This window comes from Sceloporus undulatus, chromosome 5, assembly GCF_019175285.1.
Source record: "Sceloporus undulatus isolate JIND9_A2432 ecotype Alabama chromosome 5, SceUnd_v1.1, whole genome shotgun sequence".
Taxonomy (NCBI): Eukaryota; Metazoa; Chordata; class Lepidosauria; order Squamata; family Phrynosomatidae; genus Sceloporus; species Sceloporus undulatus.
The window spans coordinates 30,142,586-30,162,387 of record NC_056526.1 but is presented as its reverse complement, the minus strand read 5'-3'; the positions used below and the strand labels follow the sequence as shown (position 1 = coordinate 30,162,387).

Below are 19,802 nucleotides of genomic sequence, written 5' to 3'. Positions count from 1 at the left end.
GCAATTTCACAAGATTTGGAAAATAAATACAGAGATAACAAGGAATAATACATTTCAATAAATATGCTCAAAGATGACCTATAGTTTGTTTGTTTGTTGATGTTGTATGTCTTGGAGTAATTTACAACTTTTGATGACCATCACAGGGTTTTCTTTGCGAGATTTGTTCAGTGGGCATTTGCCATTGCTTTCCTTGAAGGCTGGAAGAGTCTAATTAAAATTAACCATCTAATTAAAAATAATAATTGACATAATAATTGTAAGCCGCTCTGATAGCCTTTAGGGCTAAAGGTGGGGTATAAGTACTCGAATAAATAAATAAATAAATAAATGGCTTTACCCAAACAATAGCCTGGGGAAAACTACTATTTTTATTTGACCATTTCTTTATTGATTTATAAAGACAGCAATGAATGATTTCATTTGTTGGTGCAAAATGCTTCTTACCTCCATTATTTCATTGTTTTTAATGAGAAGTGATTCTGCACCTCCATAGTAGAGATACTGCATAATAAGCTGAAATAAAACCAAAGAGAGCAATAGATCACAAAAATGCAGTCACAATTTTTGTCTGGTTTTTCTCAACCAACCAATTGTACTTATTTATTGTTCAGCCAGTTTTGCTTCAGATTATGTTGGACATTGAGGGAAAGGCGATAGTGCCATGGTGTTCCAAAATGGAAAGGAGGAAGGAGCTTATTAGGAAAATATATGTCAGCACTGCATATATTTTGCATTCTGAAACAGTGCTTGATGTTTTAGCCCTCTTACATGCTTACAGACCTCTGCAGAAGTCAGTGTCAACCTACTAGTGATAATGCTATAGGATTACATGCTTCCCACTCAACCCCTGAAAAACCCCTATGGTTTATAAGAATTTTGGCCAGAAGAAATCCAGGGGACAGGTACACTTGCTAAATTTCAATTGTTATTAAAGGCACAAAAGTCTTGCAACAAAACAGTAAGAAACCTTCTTTGACATAAACACTTCTGATAATACAAGAGCAGGTTTATATGCTTTGTAGAAGTAGGGTATAGGGTATTGATAATTAATTTAAAGCTCAGAAGAGAAATTTGCTAAAATGTACTCTCACAATGTATACCAGGGGAGCCCTTTATTAACATCAGACTATAGCCTCACATAATGACTTAAAACTCTTCTCCCCTTGGATGTTAGTCTTTTTCCAGTTTGGCGGGCCTACATGTAACATTTTTATGCACTTGTGTTTGGCCCCTCAGGAAGGAATGAAGGGAAGGGATGGACAAGCAAGGGATGAAAGAAATAACAAATCCAGTTCTTAAGGTTTTGAAACTGAAACTTGAATTGGACAGAAAATCTCAGAAAGACAGGGCTTTGTTAAGACCTTTAGAGGCCCTAAGCACTTAAAAGATTTTGATGCCCAAAACAATAATAAACCATAACATAAAAATGTATTTTTCAAAATAAACCCAAACCTACAGTTACATGGAAAATAATGTTTCTTTTTGTATACTTCCACTCTATTTATATTTGAAATGTTTTCTTCTAGTTTTTCTAAGTGCAAACTCCCCATCTGGCAACACTGTACTGAGTGGTGCTGCACTCACTTTCAGTAGACCACTGAACAAAACAGCCACCATGAACAAGACAAGAATGATCACATGAGCCTTGGTTGAATCTTCGGGCAGCTTACCAGTTACCAGATTCTAATTTTGTTGTATTACTTTTTTATTATTACAGTATTTTATTATTGTATACAGTATATATGTATGTAATTCTTTATAGTGGGATTTTGTTATGTGTGGAACCTGGTTCAGCTGCACCATTTGCAGTTTTACATCATATGGTCCATGGTAAATCCAGCAATGGAAAATTTCTGTGCTGTTCCCTTGATGCCCTAAGTACACGCTTATTTTGCTTTAATGGTTAATCCAGCCCTGCAGAAAGGAGTGTGAAAAACTGTAAAAGAAATTACTACTTCTAAAGACAGCAAACTTGTGTGAGTCTACCTGGTGAAACTTCAGGGGCCAAAGAAATCTTGGAAGAAGTTTTGAAGTGGCCAGTGGCTGGAGTGTGTGCATGTGTGTGTATGTGCCTTCGCTTCACCTGTCAACATATGGCGACCCTATGAATGTAATAGGGTTTTCTGAGACAAGGAACCCTCAGAGGTGGTTTTGCCAGTTCTTTCTCTGAAATATAGCCTATAGTGCCTGGTATTCATTGCTGGTCTTCCATCCAAGTACTAACCACAGTTGACCCTGCTGAGCTTCCAAGATCAGATGGGATCTGGTGCCTTTAGGGTACAGGTCCTATGTAAACTGCCTCTTAAATTGGCTTAATCTAAATAAATCTATGGCTCCAAGAATGCAGTTTCTTTGCAGTTCTAGGTTATGCTGAGGCTGAACTCAAATTTCCTTACCTTGGAACAAATCCTATATGATTATAGTGAAAGTCAATTGTACACCGGGACCGTAAAAAACCTAAATGCCACTCTTATGTGATTTGGCAACATATTCAAACATTGCTAATGAAAAACAACAAAAGCTTTACTCAGTGATCCCTTCCACTATTAATTTCTCGTTCTGCTAGTTGCTATTACTTTATTTATACAGAGACACCTTAGGACTCAGTATTACCTGGAAAATGGGATACTTCACATAGCTGATCTCAATGAAAGTGCTGTCAGATGCAGGTTTGCTGGACAAAAGAGCTTTAAACCTAGGCAAAAACATTGAAAGACTGTTGTTTTCTATTTGTGGAAATAAAATAACTTCAAATATGTTCCTGGGTTGGGAACTACCTAGGTTGTGCATCACTGTGATATTACATCCAGTCTACATGGATGCCATTTAACTAATGCAAACTGATATATCCTGGCACAAATTTTTAGGATTTGGATACTCAAGCTGAAATACACACACACACACACACACACACACACACACACACACACCAGTGTCTGGGTTTTCAAGTTTCCAACTGTAGCAACAAGTGTTTGATGTATAACTATATCCAAGTTATAATGTATATTTTCCCAGGAGTGGAGCTATGTTCTGAAGCTCACTGTGACAGTCCCTGTGCCTCTTGCTCTCTTTCAGTTACCTTGTCTATTTCCCTCCCATGCCTATCCAAAGTACTGCTGCAGCTAGCCAGTCACACAGCCCTCTGTCTCTTGGGATGCCATTCTCAATACAACTAATTGCTCTGCTTCCCACAACCTCAACCACCTTGAAACTGATAGGTGGAGGATCTTCTGATTCGCCAACCTCAAAGCCTCCTTTGTTAGACCAGATCACCATGGTTGGCTCATCATTATAGCAAACAGTGTAAGACTAGAAAGACTATGCCAAGAGTGAGCAGCTACAATAAAGAAAGAATCAGAGAGGATGACAGTGGACTTTAAGTCTTGCAATGAGGAACATTGTTCTCATATTACAGCAACAACAGAAAAAGAACTCAGTTGCTCTGTACCACTCCTAATAAACATCCTACCTCCCCCAATCAATCTGCATTTTCCCCATTTTGCACTGAAGACTCAGCACTGTGCAAGGCAGTTACTCTAGGCTGCAGCTGATTGGGAATTTCTCCAACTGATGAAGCACACCATTTTGCTAAAAGATAACCTTTCCCACAAATTGTTGTGTAACTAAGGCCCTGAACAAACGGGCAACCAAGTACGTACTCCATACGATCTAGGGTTGCCTGGGGGCGTCTCTCTTAGACGCCCGCAACCCTAGTACTTATGGAGTATGTACAAAATGGCAGCACCCTGTTCATATGGGCGCTGCCATTTTGACGTAACGGACACCTAGCATCCACACGATGCGGCGCCCAGGTGATGTCGTGAGTGCGCCAATGGCACCCTGCAGTGTCACTTGCGCGCCGCAAAAAGAAGCCGCTTTTTGTGGCTTCTTTTTCCGCCGCCGGGAAGCCTCACCGTTTAGAGGTTGAGGCTTCCCGCCGGAGGAAATGAAGGCGGCGGCAGACCGCCCTTTTTGGGTGGTCTGTATCCCGCCTAAAAAAACTTTACACCTTACATTCCCCCAAAACATTCAAATTAATTTAAACTTTTAAAATAAGTACATACCTTGGGGATGCAGTAAACAGTAGTACTCTGTGTGCATAAAATGGTCTTCCTTCCACAAGGAATGTAACATCTGACATTTCTTTGTTGTTAAGAAAATGAGGATCTACAATGATAAAAAAGAAAATGAGAGGAAGACATTTAGCTGGAAGTAAGTTAAAATAACAGCATGTCTAATCCCTTTTTAAAAAAAATTAAGATATATTTGTCTTTGAACTTATTCTGAAGAAGTGCTTCAGATGAAACATACAAAGTATTTTCAAAATCACTAAACTATCTTTTGCAAACCTGTTTAAAGGTAATAGACATCCATCGTATACAGCATGTCTAGATGAAGAAATGCATTTTGAAAACAATTTCTCATCCTGTTCATCTGTCACCATTCTGGTCTTTACTTAAGATTATTCCCAAATATCAGATTCTACTTTTAAGGCAAACTAAAAGAACTTTAAAAGTGGTGTGATAGTCAGGGTAAGTAAGATAGTGTTCAAATTAGTGTGAATACTTCATTTTAATTTGTTTTGTTTAATCATCAAAATGGCACCCTAATCAAGAAAACTAAAGAAATAGAGGCATACCAGTATTTAAGAAAAAGACACTAAAGAGAACCTTACTGGAAGCTGAAAATGAGATCCTCCAATTTTGAGTAGATTTATTTATTTATTTATTTATTTATTTATTAGGACATTTATTAGAATATTTATTCAAAGCTCTTAGGATGGTTTACAATTAAATCAACTTAAAACAAATAATTGTACAAGTTTAAAAGATTAACAATATATTAGTTTTTCAATTTAAAAACAGACAATTTAAAACCAGTTAAAACAATCTTGAACAATATACCTATACAATTTCAATTCCTTCACTGATCATAAATGAAAATGATGAGTTTAAACACGCAAGATATTAATCTTCCTTTTCTGGTTATAGATTCCCCCCCCCCCCTTTGTATTACTGTACTCTACTGTCTTTGGTTTATAACAAGTACAAGGTGATAATAAAAGCAAAAGAGGTAGTTCTAATCCACATAGCACACAATGCTCTTGAACAAGAAGGAAAGGAATCACCTCTGTTCCTAAGTTTTCTATTTACCCCATTTACCCCTATTTACCGCTAGAGCAAATGAAATATAAGAGCCAAACTAGATGGGATGATGGAGATCCATGAATGAGTATTCTCTCTCTTTTATGTAGTACTCAAGGAGATAGCCATTTTAAGTTTATTGTGGCATAAACAGAATCCAGTAATACCTGTGAGACTAACAGGCTGCCTGTTCTGTTTCATGTGTCTTTTTTCATTATCTGCTAAAACTGTTTTAAAAAACCCTATAAAACTACTCTGAGGGGGAAAGCAGAAACTGCATGAGTGATGCACCCCCCAACTATGCAAATCAAGATTATTCTGACAAGAAGTGTATCAGGCTTCTTCTAAGTTTCATCTGTGGGAAAAGGATGTGAGCACATGAAATGACAAGGCATACGGTGTCTTCAGAGCAAAATGAATCATTTTGGAAGACACCTCAAGGGCCATCCAGTCCAACCCCCCCTGCTATGCAGGAATTCACTATCAAAGCACCCCTGACAGATGGCCATCCTGATGGCTGTTAACATTAGCAGACCCTTATGTCCAAAGCAAAATGACTAGTATTTTAAATTCTGCTTGGAAGACAAAACAAATTTTCTAACTGTCTGAGGACTTCAGTAGCCCCCTTTTGACCTTAGACTTTATGGATGGTCCACAATATCCCTGTCATATTTCTGTTATGCTTTATTGGTATTATTTATCTTAGTTTCTTCTAATGACCAAATTGCAAAGAACCACATGTGTTGTATACGATCCAAGCCACAGCACACTTACCTAAACGAGATGTCTGTTTGCGTTTGATTTCAACAAGCTTGGGAATAGGATAGGGTCCATAGCAATGTGTGAAAATGACAGCAAGTTGTTGACTAATCACTTCATTCTAAAAAAAAACAACAATAAAATATGCAGTAAATGCAAGTGTAACCTGTAAACTAAGAGATCCACTCATAAGAATTGTAACACAGACTCACTAGGTCTGAAAATGTAAGCACAAAACCTTTTGTTTATATTATGACTTCTGCCATTATCTTTTAGAACCTGTCTCTAACAACTGTCCTAGGATGCTATTAGATCAGGAGCAGGGAACTTTTGACCCTCAGATGTCTTACCGTTTCCACAATGCTAGCTGGAAATTGTGGGAATTGAAGTCCATAATATCAGGAAGACTTAAGAGCCCTGCTGTAGTAGATACTCCTACAGCTAGTAAAGTCAGCTGACCAGACAACAATGTAGAATTATCCTAGGTACAGCATATGAAGCCAAAAGTCTGGAGCCATAAAGCCTGCAATAAGCTATTCCAGTACTGAGAAAACACATAGGAAGGATAGCACATTTGCTTTGTCCCCATTCATTGGAGTTTATCAGACAAGGGAAATTGGAAGTATAATCCAAAGGCAATCTGATCACAATCATGGGGCTTAACATTATTGCGTGATAACCTACTACACGCAAATTTGGGCAATGGGAAGTCAGTCCGGGTGCAATCGTGGGGTTTCATGTTATTGCGTGATAGACTACCACATGCAAATTCAGGCAATGGCATGCTATTTTCGGGCAATGGGAAGCCAGTTTGAATGCAATTCGCATTCACGTAAATTTGCTGAACTAGCGAATTCACATGAATGCGTTCTGGCCCCACTTTCTTTTCATTCAAAATTAAGAGAAATTCCTCACGTGTGATAAAGTCCAGTGACATTTCCATTGCCTTCTACACCCAGAAGGTGCTTTCTAGAGACCTTCTGCTATCCATGGAGAGTCTCTACTCAGGGTTTGGCTACACTGGCAGGAAACCCATATTCACTCTCCATAGCAACCGCAATTCCGCCAGGCTTTCCCCCCCGTGAACCTTATCTGTCATTCTTTCCCTTGGCAGTGTTATGTTGTATTCCATTCTACACAGCCATTTGTATGGGGAGCTGTTTGGTTGTCTATTGTTGTTATTGTTAATTGTTGTTATTTGCTGGGGGTACTGGGGTTTGTGATGTTTTTAACTGTTTTTTATCTCTTGCTGTGCACCACTGTGATCCTTGGAATAGCGGTATATAAATAAAAATATTATTATTATTATTATTATTATTATTATTATTATTATTATTATTATTATTATTATTATTATTATTACGTTCCTCAGGATTCACATGCAGTGTGGGGCTTTTCTCCAAAAATCCAGAGAAAAAGGAACTTCCTTGTACCCTGCATTTTCCTGGAATATCTGGATTGGTTGTGAGAACATGGCCAGCCCTTTTCTTCTGGGTTGCTCTGATCTCACCACAGTGAGAGTGGTGTTACCTGAGAATCTGCAGCTATGGGATGAGTATAAAATTTTCCTCCAGTGTAGACAACTCCCTAATTTGGTTTTCCAAATTATGTGGAGAGATTTCACAGAGAAAGGTTTCTGTTCAGAAAGTTGCTCTCTATGTGTGGAAGGCAATGAAAAGCAGTGGCAGGCAGGGTATAACTAAAGCTCTCCACTCTCTCCTTGTCCTTTTACTAAACAGGGGGACAGAAGGGCTTTAAGTCAATGGAAATATCATAGCTTTAAAACATCAAGTAGCAGGAGTTGTGAATGATCTCTGTTTGAATCTTCGAGTCCAAGTAGACCATAAGTTGAATATGAGTCAACAGTGCGATGCGGCAGCTAACAAGGCCAATGCGATTTTAGGCTGCATCAATAGAAGTATAGTGTCTAGATCAAGGGAAGTAATAGTGCCACTCTATTCGGCTTTGGTCAGGCCCCAGCTGGAATACTGTGTCCAGTTCTGGGCACCACAATTAAAAAAGGATGTTGAGAAACTGGAGCGTGTCCAAAGGAGGGGGACTAAAATGGTGAAAGGTCTGGAAACCATGCCCTATGAGGAACGACTTAGGGAGTTGGGGATGTTTAGCCTGGAGAAGAGAAGGTGATATGGTAGCCATATTTAAATATCTGAAGGGATGTCATGTTGAGGAAGGAGCAAGCTTGTTTTCTGCTGCTCCAGAGACTAGATAGAACATGGAACAATGGATGCAAGCTCCAGGAAAAGAGATTCCACCTCAACGTTAGAAGGAACTTCCTGACAGTGAGGGCTGTTCGACAGTGGAACAAACTCCCTCGGAGTGTAGTGGAGTCTCCTTCTTTAGAGGTCTTTAAATAGAGGCTGGATGGTCATCTGTCGAGGATGCTTTGATTGTGATTTCCTGCATGGCAGGAGGTTGGACTGGATGGCCCTTGTGGTCTCTTCCAACTCTACAATTCTATGATTCTATGAATCATTGGAGAGATGTTGCAGTCAGAACAGACTAGTCAGGGGTTCCCAACCTGTGCTCCAAGGAGCCCTTAGGGCTCCTCCATGTACACTTGCCAGGTGCTCTGCGTCCGCTCCAGGAAAATGAAAGAAATAAAAATTGAATGAAATTAAAGAATAAGAGTATATTCTTATATATACTCCTAAACAGCATTAACTTGTAAGACATAGGGTAGGCCTCTTAGAGACTCCACCATAGAAATGAGGGCCCTGAAAGTCAAAAAGATTGGGAACCCTTGGACTAGATGAATGAACTGCCTGAGCTAGTATAACATGGCTTTCTACATTCTTAACCCACGATGAACTTGGCATTGCTCTGAGGTTTAAAACAGTACTAGTCTGTTCCAAGAGGTGTGTGGCAAATCTTCCTAACTGTGACATTTCAACAAGTAGGTGAGCACCTGAAGACATCATGAGTACCAGTGAGAATTTTGGTATGTCTTCACTGGGTACCCATTCCATTTAGGATTTTGTACAAGCATCTTCTTCTAGCATTTAGAGCTTTACATAATTTAGCTCTGTGTTATCTGTCAGCCCTTATCAGGCCTCCAGAAATTTCAGTTCTAGGAATTCTGAGCTTCTCACCCAACCAAGGATTTCCTTTTCCTTGGCTTGGCTTTGTCCATTTTCACTTGCTCCACTGTACTGGAATATTATTATTATTATTATTATTATTATTATTATTATTATTATTATTATTATTATTATTTGAGGACTACCTCTTCTCTCGCTAGTTTTAAATCTGAACTGAAGACATTTCTGTTTGCCAAAGCATTTGGAACTTCACATTGATACTGTTTTAGAATTTTAGAATTTTATATTTGATTATATGTCAGCTGCATTTGTAGTATTGTCTTTTATCTGTATAATTTGTTTATAATTACTGAATACTTACATTTTATTATCTTTAGATTGCATGCCTTTGGCAGGTTTTAATTTTTTTACTTGATTATTTTTGTAAAGGGCTATGTAAATTAATGACCCTATGCAAACAAATGATGATGATGATGATGATGATGATGATGATGAAGTTGTGATAACAATTGGACTCCTTAAAAAATCAGAATGTCTGTTGATGTTTAAATGGAAATTAGCATTAATGTTTTTAAAGCCCTGACTTTCAAAAGATGGGAGAAAACCCAAATGTATTCTTTTGTGGATAAATAAGAAGTGAAATTCTTTCTTCTGATATAATATCATGAGAACTTTATCTTCTCCTACATTTCCCTTAAAAATGAGACAAGCAAATAGAAAAGTCCATCTTATTTATAGAAATTCTGGCACAGGGATTGTTTGAAAGAGAAATCACAAGGAGCTCTTCAGTTTCATTTACAGAAAATTACAAAACTGGATTATAGGCACTAGAAATACTTTATTTGGGGGGGGGGAGCATTCATCATGCAAAATATTATAAAGCACTTCAGAACTAATGCTGGAAAAAGGAATATTACTATTAGATACAATAGTCATACAAAATATTATAAAGCACATCAGAACACAAAAGCTGGAGAAAGGAATATTAGATTTAGAAATCAAAAACACCAAATACAAAAGAACTGACTCTTTGCTTCAGAAGCATTTAGAAAGATGGGGCCACTTGCTAGCCACCTCCTGCAAGCAGAAAGTCCCAATAAAAATGAACTTAATGTATGATTTAAAAAGTAGTTAAGAATCTACAAAAATGCTCAATAAAGTGTAGGCTGAGAATGGTATTACATTTGGTGATAGGGAATGGCCAGTATAGACAAAGGAGAACAGAACCACACATGGTTCCTAGGAAGACGGGTTTAGTGACAGGGGAAATAACTTGGTTCAGTCTTCAATGTAGTATCCTACTTCAGACTCCAGGATACATGAAAAAATTACCAGTGTAAAATCTCTTTGGTGGTGGAAGGCTAATCTGTTGGGGAAGCGGGTTATTTTTAAAATATTAGCTATCTGTATGGACAACAGTTCATTTGGCATGAAGAAGCACTACAGCTGGCATTCTGCAACTGCAGCCTACAGTATATACTCCCAGAGGAATTCTAACATATTGTTCTTCTAAACCTGTGGACTAGTCCTAAGAAAAATTAAACATGTATCCAAAAATGAAAAAATACTAATAATCTCAGTGGACAAAACCAGTATTAGTTGTCATCTTTTTCTGTATTACTCATACCCTGTGTAAAAATCTACTTAAATAATATGTCTGATTACCTTTTATTTAGTGGCATGTTCAGTGGTTTCATTTATGACCTGTGTGGTTGAATGGTTCCTATTTTTAAAACAGAACTTTTTATCCTTAAGGTTTTTTTTTAAATGATAAGACTAATGGATGTGACACAAACTAGAAAATATACTGTTGGAAAAAATATATGACACTGTACACTTGTCCCTCCACATTCACTGGGGTTAGGAGCACAGGGCCCCCATGAAAAAGCCACAAATAACAAAAACATTTTGTTTTTACCTGAGAGAACATCTTTCTAGGAAGTCTAGGCCCTCCAGCGCAACTCTATGGCAAACATCTGCCAGACACTGACAACAGAATTGTGCTTGAGGAGCTACAAATGCCTACTGGAGAGTAATCGAGGAATCTCTAGGCCCTTTAGAGGTGCGCTGGAGGACCTAGATATTCCTAGAAAGAACATATTAATAAAATCCATGAATAATCAAATCTGCAAAAGTCAAAGCCGCAAATGTGGAGGGACAAGTGTATTTTGATCTAGCATTTATTTGACTCAAATGCTGTAGCTCAGTTTTGTTTTTCTGACTGGGTCCAGCAAGATTAAACTGTACCAACTGACATGGAAATATCTAGAACAAGAAATCTTTCCTGAGTAAAGGCTCATCTGATGAGTGTCTTGTTCTTATGGAGTGATAATCATCCAACCCTTGTAAAATATCACCTAGTTGTGCTTCTACCAGACATTTCCAGCAAGAAGAAATAGACTTGGAAGAGATCACAAGGGCCATCCAGTCCAACCCCCTGCCATGGAGAAACTCACAATCAAAGCATCCCCGACAGATGGCCATCCAGCCTCTGCTTATAGACCTCCAAAGGAGACTTCTCTTTTTCTCTTATTTCTTTCTGACTGACTTGTTTTCAGCTGCTCCAGAGGCTAGGACCTGGAACAATGTATGCAAGCTACAGGAAAAGAGATTCCACCTCAACATTAGGAAGAACTTCTTGACAGTAAGGGCTGTTCGACAGTGGAACAAACTCCCTCGGAGTGTGGTGGAGTCTCCTTCTGTGGAGGTCTTTAAGCAGAGGCTGGATGGCCATCTGTCGGGGATGCTTTGATTGTGATTTCCTGCATGGCAGGGGGTTGGACTGGATGGTCATTGTGGTCTCTTCCAACTCTATGATTCTATGACTCTTTGACCCTGGCTGTAGTCTTGACCTAAATTGTTCTTCCTCATCCTCTGCTTCTGCAATGTTTATTTCCAAACAGTGAACCATCTAACCACAAGTGCCAGTCTCCCAACCCTACTTGGATCCACAAGGTTAAATCCTTCCAACTTCCCACTCCACAATGATAGGGTCCAAATCAGGTCTGTAGAGTCAGAGACATGGAGCTCTGGTCAGAATCAAGAGTCAATAAAAGTAACTTATAATATTAATGCCGAGATTGTTGTTTCATAGAAATTTCATAGTAATTTAGGAATGTTTTCCTGTTCAGAATTTTTAATTCTATAAATATATTCTATGGTCTATCAATTTCAGTAGTCAGGTGATTCATGTGGTGGTAATGAAACACCATGGGCTACTATTTTACTATAGTAAATTTGGTATTACAAATTAATATACATCTGCCATTTATAAAGAAGCTGGAGTCAGAGCTGGACAGTAGAAAAATAGTGATGTCAGAGTTGAAGGTTTAGCATACCAGCTCCATGGCCTTGATCCAAATATGAGTCAAATCTCTCTCAATTAATGTTGATATGTTTTTTTAAAAAATATGTAGCTGCTAGATACATCTCTAAGGTCCTATCTGCTTTACAAATAAGTGCATAAATATGTGTATAAAAGCTAAGTGGGTGGTGTAGAAAACTGACTCTTGAGATCACTGTGACACCAACAGCCTTGACATCTTAAACTACATGCTGTGCAACTTCAGTCTTCTGTAGCCATGTGATTCTTTTATAAAAATTTAACCCAAGATTCTCTATTTTCCTTTGGGGACAGTCTTTTGCAGATGCTCACATATCAGGTAAGGAACCTAAAATATCTAGCTAGCACCTAGATATTTTAGATTACAACTTTGGTAACCCCTTACCAGCAGGCTATGTGTGGATGAGACTTCTGGAACTTGCAGTCCAAAAATATGTGGAGGATCATCTGCTCCATCTCTCTTTGTTGTTGTGTATCTTAAGATATTTCTGACTTATGCAACCATAAGATGGGGTTTTCTGGAGTTGAGAGTGTGTGACTCGTCCATGGCCACCCAGTGAGTTTCCACAGCTGTGCAGGGAATTGAACTCTGAACTCTGATCTCCAGTCATAGTTCAACAGTCAAACCACTACACCATATTAGGTCTCTCCCTCTCACTACCCTGAATAAAAACTTATTAAATGTTGCTTTGGAAGGCTGCTCTGCCACATTTAAGAACCGGACATATTACTAATGTTTGTGAGATAGGAACCCTTAAAAGATGTGAGACAGAGGCAACAAGCAGTTTTACAAATGTATGCTAGTCCAGAAGTTCTTAACCTGGGTTCCATGGACCTCTAGGGGGTCCATGAATATGTTCACATTCAATATTTTTTTTTAAAAAAATCCCTTTTTGCCTGAAACAGACTGGCAAAATGACATGGCTTCAGGCCACATTAAGGGCATGCACACATAATGCACACCCCGAATGCAGCCTGAAGCTGTGTTGAGGCTGCACCAATGAAAAAGAACCAGATCAAGAAGGAGCGGGAAGAATCTGCTTCTTCCAGCAGCCTGGTTCAAGACCACAGCAGTGGCTCAGATTGGGACCGGGCATGTGCAGTTTCTGTGGTCCCAGCGCCAATGGCACTGGTACAGCCTTGCACCACTGCTTTAGGCCCTTCTGTTTTGGGCCTCTGATTTCTTTCCTGTTATTTTGAATTTTTCTTGTGAAGATGAATTCTAAGGTAAAGATTTAGTTATTTTTAATTCCAGACTATTCTAAGTGAAGGAACTTAATTTCCAGTACAATAAAAGATATTGTGTGCTAATGTTTGTGTGTATTTGGCTATGTGCATTTGTCTCAAGAAGGGATTAATAGCTTTTATCAGATTTTCAAGGAAGTCAGTCACCAGGAAAGGTAAAAAACCACCATGTCAGTTGGAGCTGGCCTAAGGCCCTTCCGTAACAGAGGATAGTATAGCCAACGTCATATACTTTGGGCCACACTGGGCTCCACATGGAAGAAAAGTGGCATATTAAATAAATAAATAAATAAATAAATAAATTACACTAGGAACATCTAGGTTCTCTAGTGCAACTCTGTGGCTGACTTTAACCTAGAGATTCCTAGAGAGAAGACTCCACTAGACATTTGTAGCTCCTCCAGTGCAATTCTATGGTCAATGTCTAGCAGATGTTGACCACAGAGTTGCACTGGAGGACCTAGAGATTCCTAGAGATGTGTTTTCTCAGGTAAAAACACAGTGTTTTTGTTATTTGTGGTTTTCCATATTCATGGGGGTCTTGTGCCCCTAACCCCAGCAAATGTGGAGGGATGAGTATATTTCCTTTTTATTAAAAGCAGCAAAGATTTTTTAAAAATCCACTGTTGAAACATCCTTTCAAGAAACGATGATTAAGGACTTCAGTACAAGGTAATTCAATCAAATCCAAGGTTAGTTCAGGGCTTGGAGGAGTTTAGAGCACAACTCTTCAAATTCCATGCTTATTGGGAAAACCAGATAACTGTAGACCACACAGAATTTTTTTAAAGTTCTGGGTTAATTTCCAGAAAAATCCATGCTACTGCACACAATTTTATCTGACACTGGTTAATTGTATGCTATATCTGCATGCCACACTGGTATACCTGATGTTTGCTTCTCATATGGAGAATGCAAGATGTACGTTTATGGTTTCGAGACCTGGTTAGGCTGAACTGTAGAGACACAGAAGTACTTGAAGTGATGACATGTACATGCCACAATAGTCACAAGTATTATGTATTGTTTGCCTTCAAGCTGTTTCCAACTTATGACGACCCTAAGGCGGACAAGAATTGTCTGCCACAGGGAGAAATATATAAAGAAATATACCAAAGGTGATACCCAAAGCCCAGGCATGGGTTGCTCAATCCTGCTATGTCTGAAAAAAAAATGTGTAAAGCTACTTGGTCTGGAGCAAATTTGAAAAGTTTATTTTTTGGATTACTACTTAAGAGAGAGAGTGGGGGAGGTGTTCTGGAAGATGGGCCAACTAGCCTGAAAAACCGACAAAAAAATATGGATGCCGTCCGTGAAAGCCTTCAACTTCACAGAGAAAGAGAGAGGGAGGGAGGGAGAGAGGGAGCACGAGGTACAGTCCAAAAGGCATATTTGTAAGTAGAATAGTCAAAGTAATATGTTAGTTCCTTGGAACAGCCCTTATTCTTAAAAACCAAACTGTCTCTTTCTCTGGATAATGCATGCTTCACCACCATATTGCATGAAATAAACATTTAGTCAAACACAGTCTTTGAAATTTTCCTCTGTGAGCACACCACCATTGTACCAAAAGCCTGCAGTGATGTAAACAACTACCAACTTTTAATCTCAGTGTTTTCAAGAAATGGAAGAGTAATTTTTTTCCCTAAACTGTTTTAGTTCGAGGCAGCTAACAAAAAAAGGGAACACTTCATGAAGCAATTCACTGAATTTCCCTGTATTGCATATTGTACTACACAGTTATACTGTACTAGTGCGTTCCTGTTACACAGGACTGCGATGAAAAACCTTTTTTCAATACTGTAGCTCTTTTTGATGTATTTTTGGTTGCTGAATTTGAAAAACACAATCAGATTACAGTACACACAATTTGTTCACAAATGTGATGCTTTTATCAATTCAGTTCTTAGTCAGCTTTGATTAAGTGTGGATGTTACTCACTGCTGATGTTTCAGTGAGATTTTTTTTAGTGTTTTGAATGGATTTCTGTGTTTCGTATCAGTATATTAAAGCCTTTTGAAAGTGATGGACTTCAACTCCGGAGACCAGGGTTCGATTCTCTGCTTGGCCATGAAACCCACTAGGTGATCTTGGGCAAGTCGCACACTTTCAGCTTCAGGGGAAGGCAAGTACAAACCCCCTCTAAACAAATCTTGCCAAGAAAACCCCATTATAGGGTCGCCTTAGGGTCACCATAAGTCCAAAAATGGTTTGGAAGGTGCACCATCCCAACAACTCCTTTCTTACTCTTTGCAGGATAATTCTTTGCAGGATCATTTCATTCACTCACATGATAACATATAGAAATGTCAAAGCAAGTTGTATAAATATATATATGATAGTACAAATCTATAAAACCAACATGCATTTTTTATTAATTGTTTATGACCAGTTTTTGCAGCTTGTGTTACAGATTGTAGAATGTGCAAAACTAAAGTAGGACTCCCACCAAATATCATCATTTGATATGACATCTTTTAGTGTGTTAGGAATGCAGCTGGATAAACTATGGACACAAGGAACTCATAGTAAGCAGTTGTGTTTTTTGTTAACTATTGAGATGGGTGGATGGACCATCCACAGTATGACTGTGGGTGCGTAAGAACACTTATCCTTTAACATTAAAGATGGAAACCTTCTCTACTGCTGGTGCCTCCAAAGTGGAAGAAAGGATCTCTGTTGCAACAACTGGCTTTCCTGTATAGAGTCAGCAGCTTTCTGAATATAGCTCCTCACAAAGGAAATGAGTAACTGAGGGAACTGCCTGTGTTATTGGCAGTTTCTCCAGTTACCCAATTCCCCTTCCAAACAGCCTGCTGCTGAAGATCCAGGCATTCAAGAAGCCAGCAGTGACAGGGGATGTGAGAAAAGAAGGAATGAAGCTAAGTAGGCAGGCAGGTGCTCACACTTCATCGTCATTGCTGCTTCTTTCTTTTCCAAGCCTTCTCCCCCCTGCCCCCCACAACCAGGCCTGCTTCTCCATGACAATATGTGAGTAGCCATCCTTTTGTACCTGTAGGAAAAGTAAAGCTGCTAGGAAATTAGAAGGCCAGGAAATGGAGGCAGTGACAGGGAGGAATGCTAGTGCTGCCACTTCATCTGCCACCATGTTTGACACATTCCTCATCCTCCTCTCTTCTCTCTTTCATGATTAGAGGTGCATATGGAGGTATGGCTACCACCAAGGAGGTGGAGGAAAAGGTGGAATAGTTGCAGTCAGTGGCAGTTTGCAGTGACTGACAGCAAATAACAATAATGAAAGCAAGCAACACCATGGCTGAGAGAAGAAAAGAAGGACCCTTTAAAACTAAGAAAACAGTAATAAAATTATCAAGTGTGGCTGCCTTCTGGATGCATGGCACTTAAAGCATATGAAATCAGTCAACGTTCAGGATAGTGTAATACTTGCAAACTGATATAGAAAAAAGTGAGGTCTCCCACCCAACCTCAGTTTTTATGCTTTAAAAAGCTATGCCATGACTTGTCTCATCACTTCTTTATTACACATAACACTTCTGGAAAAGCATCATTCTCAGAAATATTCCTGAGATGGCTGCCCCCAACTCAAGCCAAAGCAGATGTGTGGGATTAATATTTTTCCCCATTCCCTGTTATTATATTAATCTGTCTTTTCCAAGTGGTCTGGCAAGTGAAAAAAAACAAGAAAGTCCCAGAAAGTTTGGGAAAAAGAAAACCTGCAAAAGGCACAATTAATACTCTTCTGCACAGAAGAAAACCATTTCCTTGCCCTGCTAACTAGTTATAAGCAATATAATGTTTGTAAAATAATAACTTACATTAATGCTTGAAAAACTGAAAATCAGTATTCAATATATTTCAATGCTGTCGTCTGAATTTTAGACAAGCCTTTTCCTCTATTTTGGTACATTTTACCCCTCTAATGGCAACACTTATACACATTATCATATTGTTGTTTATATATATACTAAAATATTTAATATTTGTTCAAATAAGAGATTCATAAAGTGTAGGCATAGGCCTTTGCCAAGTCTTTGTCAAAGAATTTGAATTGTTCTGGAATAAATTCTCAAGGGAGTTCTCAAAGAAACAGATTAACCAACCTGAAAAGCATTAAATGCAAGAACACATATGTGAGAGAGGATATTCCTCGGCTCTGAAAATTGTCACAAAAATCCAAGACAAGGTGCATATTGCTCTCCTTGTCACATTCTAAATAGTCAGTTAGATAAGATAAGGCTACACTCTGAGCTTATTTGCTTTTCAGATACTCTGGTCTGTATTTCATTACATGACCTGAATGACCTTCTGTTTTACCACAAGGCTCTGACTTCTGGTGTCTCTTCCACTCATTGTCAATGTCAATATTAAGCTATTTTTGCAATAGATGGAGATCTTCAGCTGTCTTTTTTTACAACCACACATCTGCATTTGGGTATTGGGAAATACACTAGCTGTCATAGTGAGCTGATCGGTTTGTATTATGGGAATAAATACTGTGTTCATGCATTCCTTCCACCCCTTCCCCACTCTTCTTGTACACCCATATTTAATTTGTTACTTCTAGATATGAAGCAAACTACAATTCACATCCAAACCAGGAAACAAGAGATTGTGTTCATCCTACAAACCAAAGCTGCAAATCAGAGTCTGAAGGTTGTTGTCTGTGAGTCCAATTTGGAGGTCAACCACAAATCCATACCAAGTCACTAATAAGGTAAATATGGTGAAAAGGGAGAATGGCAAAACAGGCTGGATAGGCAGCAAGCAGAGGGGATGTCATTAGTAGCATTCATCCACTTCTCAGAATGAGATGGGTGGATGCTTCTTTCAGTACAGCAGCCTGCTGCTTTAGCAGCAAGGCTTTAGGGAGAGGTTAAAAATTAAAATGGTAACAGGAAACTGGGGAAGAGAAGGGAAAGAAGTGGTAGGGCAAGTGTTGGAAAAGCAATGCCAGGAAAACACAGAATCCATTTATTTCTCTCCCAACCAACCTAGTCCCCTCTAATTTTTGCAAAAAGGAAAGAAAAGGAAAGTTAAAAGAGAAAGAAATCTAGATTGGGAAACAGCAAGAAGAGTTAAGAAGTGACGTGAAAAAGTGTGGAACAAACTGCCAGTCCAAAGGAGTTTGAAAATCAGGATAACATTGGAAGAGGGAGAGTTTTATATATTGTCTTGTAGGATTTCGATAAAGACTTATAAAAAAATCAATGAACTTCAAATGTTTGATGATTGGCTGTTGTAAAACTGCTCTTTTCTCAAACTCTAATATTTTAAATCATGCAGGGTGCATCTACACTGTAGAAATAATGTAGTTTGACACCACTTTAAGTGCTATAGCTCCATCCTACAAAATCCTGGGATTTGTAATTTTAGCCTTCTCTGCCAAAGATTTTTTCTATAGTGTAAATGCACCCGCAATCTCTTTCTCTTGATATAGTCTGAGAATTTTAACTTTCCCTTTTCATGTATTTGGGCTTTGTCATATATTTTGTATAATGTATTTATAACCTCACCCCACCAAAAAAACATGGTAGGTAATGAAAACAATGACAACAATGGAATCATGAAGCCACAGTTTTGCCTACCTTGCTTGCCTTCAAGATCTCAATCATTAAAGGCAATCCTTGTGTAATCAGTTCTTCAGTGTATTCTTCCTCCTGGATTGATTTAAATTCTTTCAGCAAGCACTGTATAAGAGGTCTTCTGTGCTGCTGAAAAGCAGTTCTCAAGGATTCCAGCCATGTATGGAGAGTCCATGGTACACCTGTTTAAAACAGAAATTACCCTAAATGTTTATGTCTCTAAATGTTTACATAACTCCAAATATTATTTTTCTGATATGAAGACTTCCGTGCTGGACCAAATTCTGAAACTTATATTATTTCAAAAACAATTTCATCAATTGGCAAAACTGAACCTTGGGGTTGTGCGGTGGCACTGCTAGTTTCTGGAGTTTTCTGGCCCTGCTGCTGCTACTCAGCCTTGGTGTTGCCACCTCTTTACCTGTCCTCTCCAAGCAAGAAAGCAATCAGTGAAGTGAGAAAGGAGAAGCAGCAGTAATTTTCATTTCCCTTGTCTTCTCTGACTCAGTGATGATACCAGTTGCTGTCAAGCTCCTGGATTACCTCAGTGCTGGAGAGAAGAGTAATGCCCAAGAAGCACTACTCCCATTTCAAGATGCTCTCATCTCAAGTCTCCAGGAATCCTACTGTCCTCTTCCCAAACCCTGCCTTGGTTCACAACTCTCATCGCTCATCCCACTACCCT

At 38.7% G+C, this 19,802-nt stretch overlaps 1 protein-coding gene across 2 annotated transcripts in view; it reads right to left on the bottom strand.

The window, feature by feature from the left end:
- Positions 1-19,802, bottom strand: part of BTBD11 (BTB domain containing 11) — a 279,566-nt gene that overhangs the window by 10,941 nt on the left and 248,823 nt on the right. For both annotated transcript variants that reach the window (XM_042470071.1, XM_042470073.1), the window contains 5 exons: positions 19,121-19,299; positions 5,922-6,027; positions 4,068-4,170; positions 2,617-2,698; positions 448-516 (listed from right to left, as the gene is read on the bottom strand). In XM_042470071.1, coding sequence (XP_042326005.1) covers positions 448-516; positions 2,617-2,698; positions 4,068-4,170; positions 5,922-6,027; positions 19,121-19,299 — 539 coding nt within the window. The remainder of the gene's footprint in view (positions 1-447; positions 517-2,616; positions 2,699-4,067; positions 4,171-5,921; positions 6,028-19,120; positions 19,300-19,802) is intronic.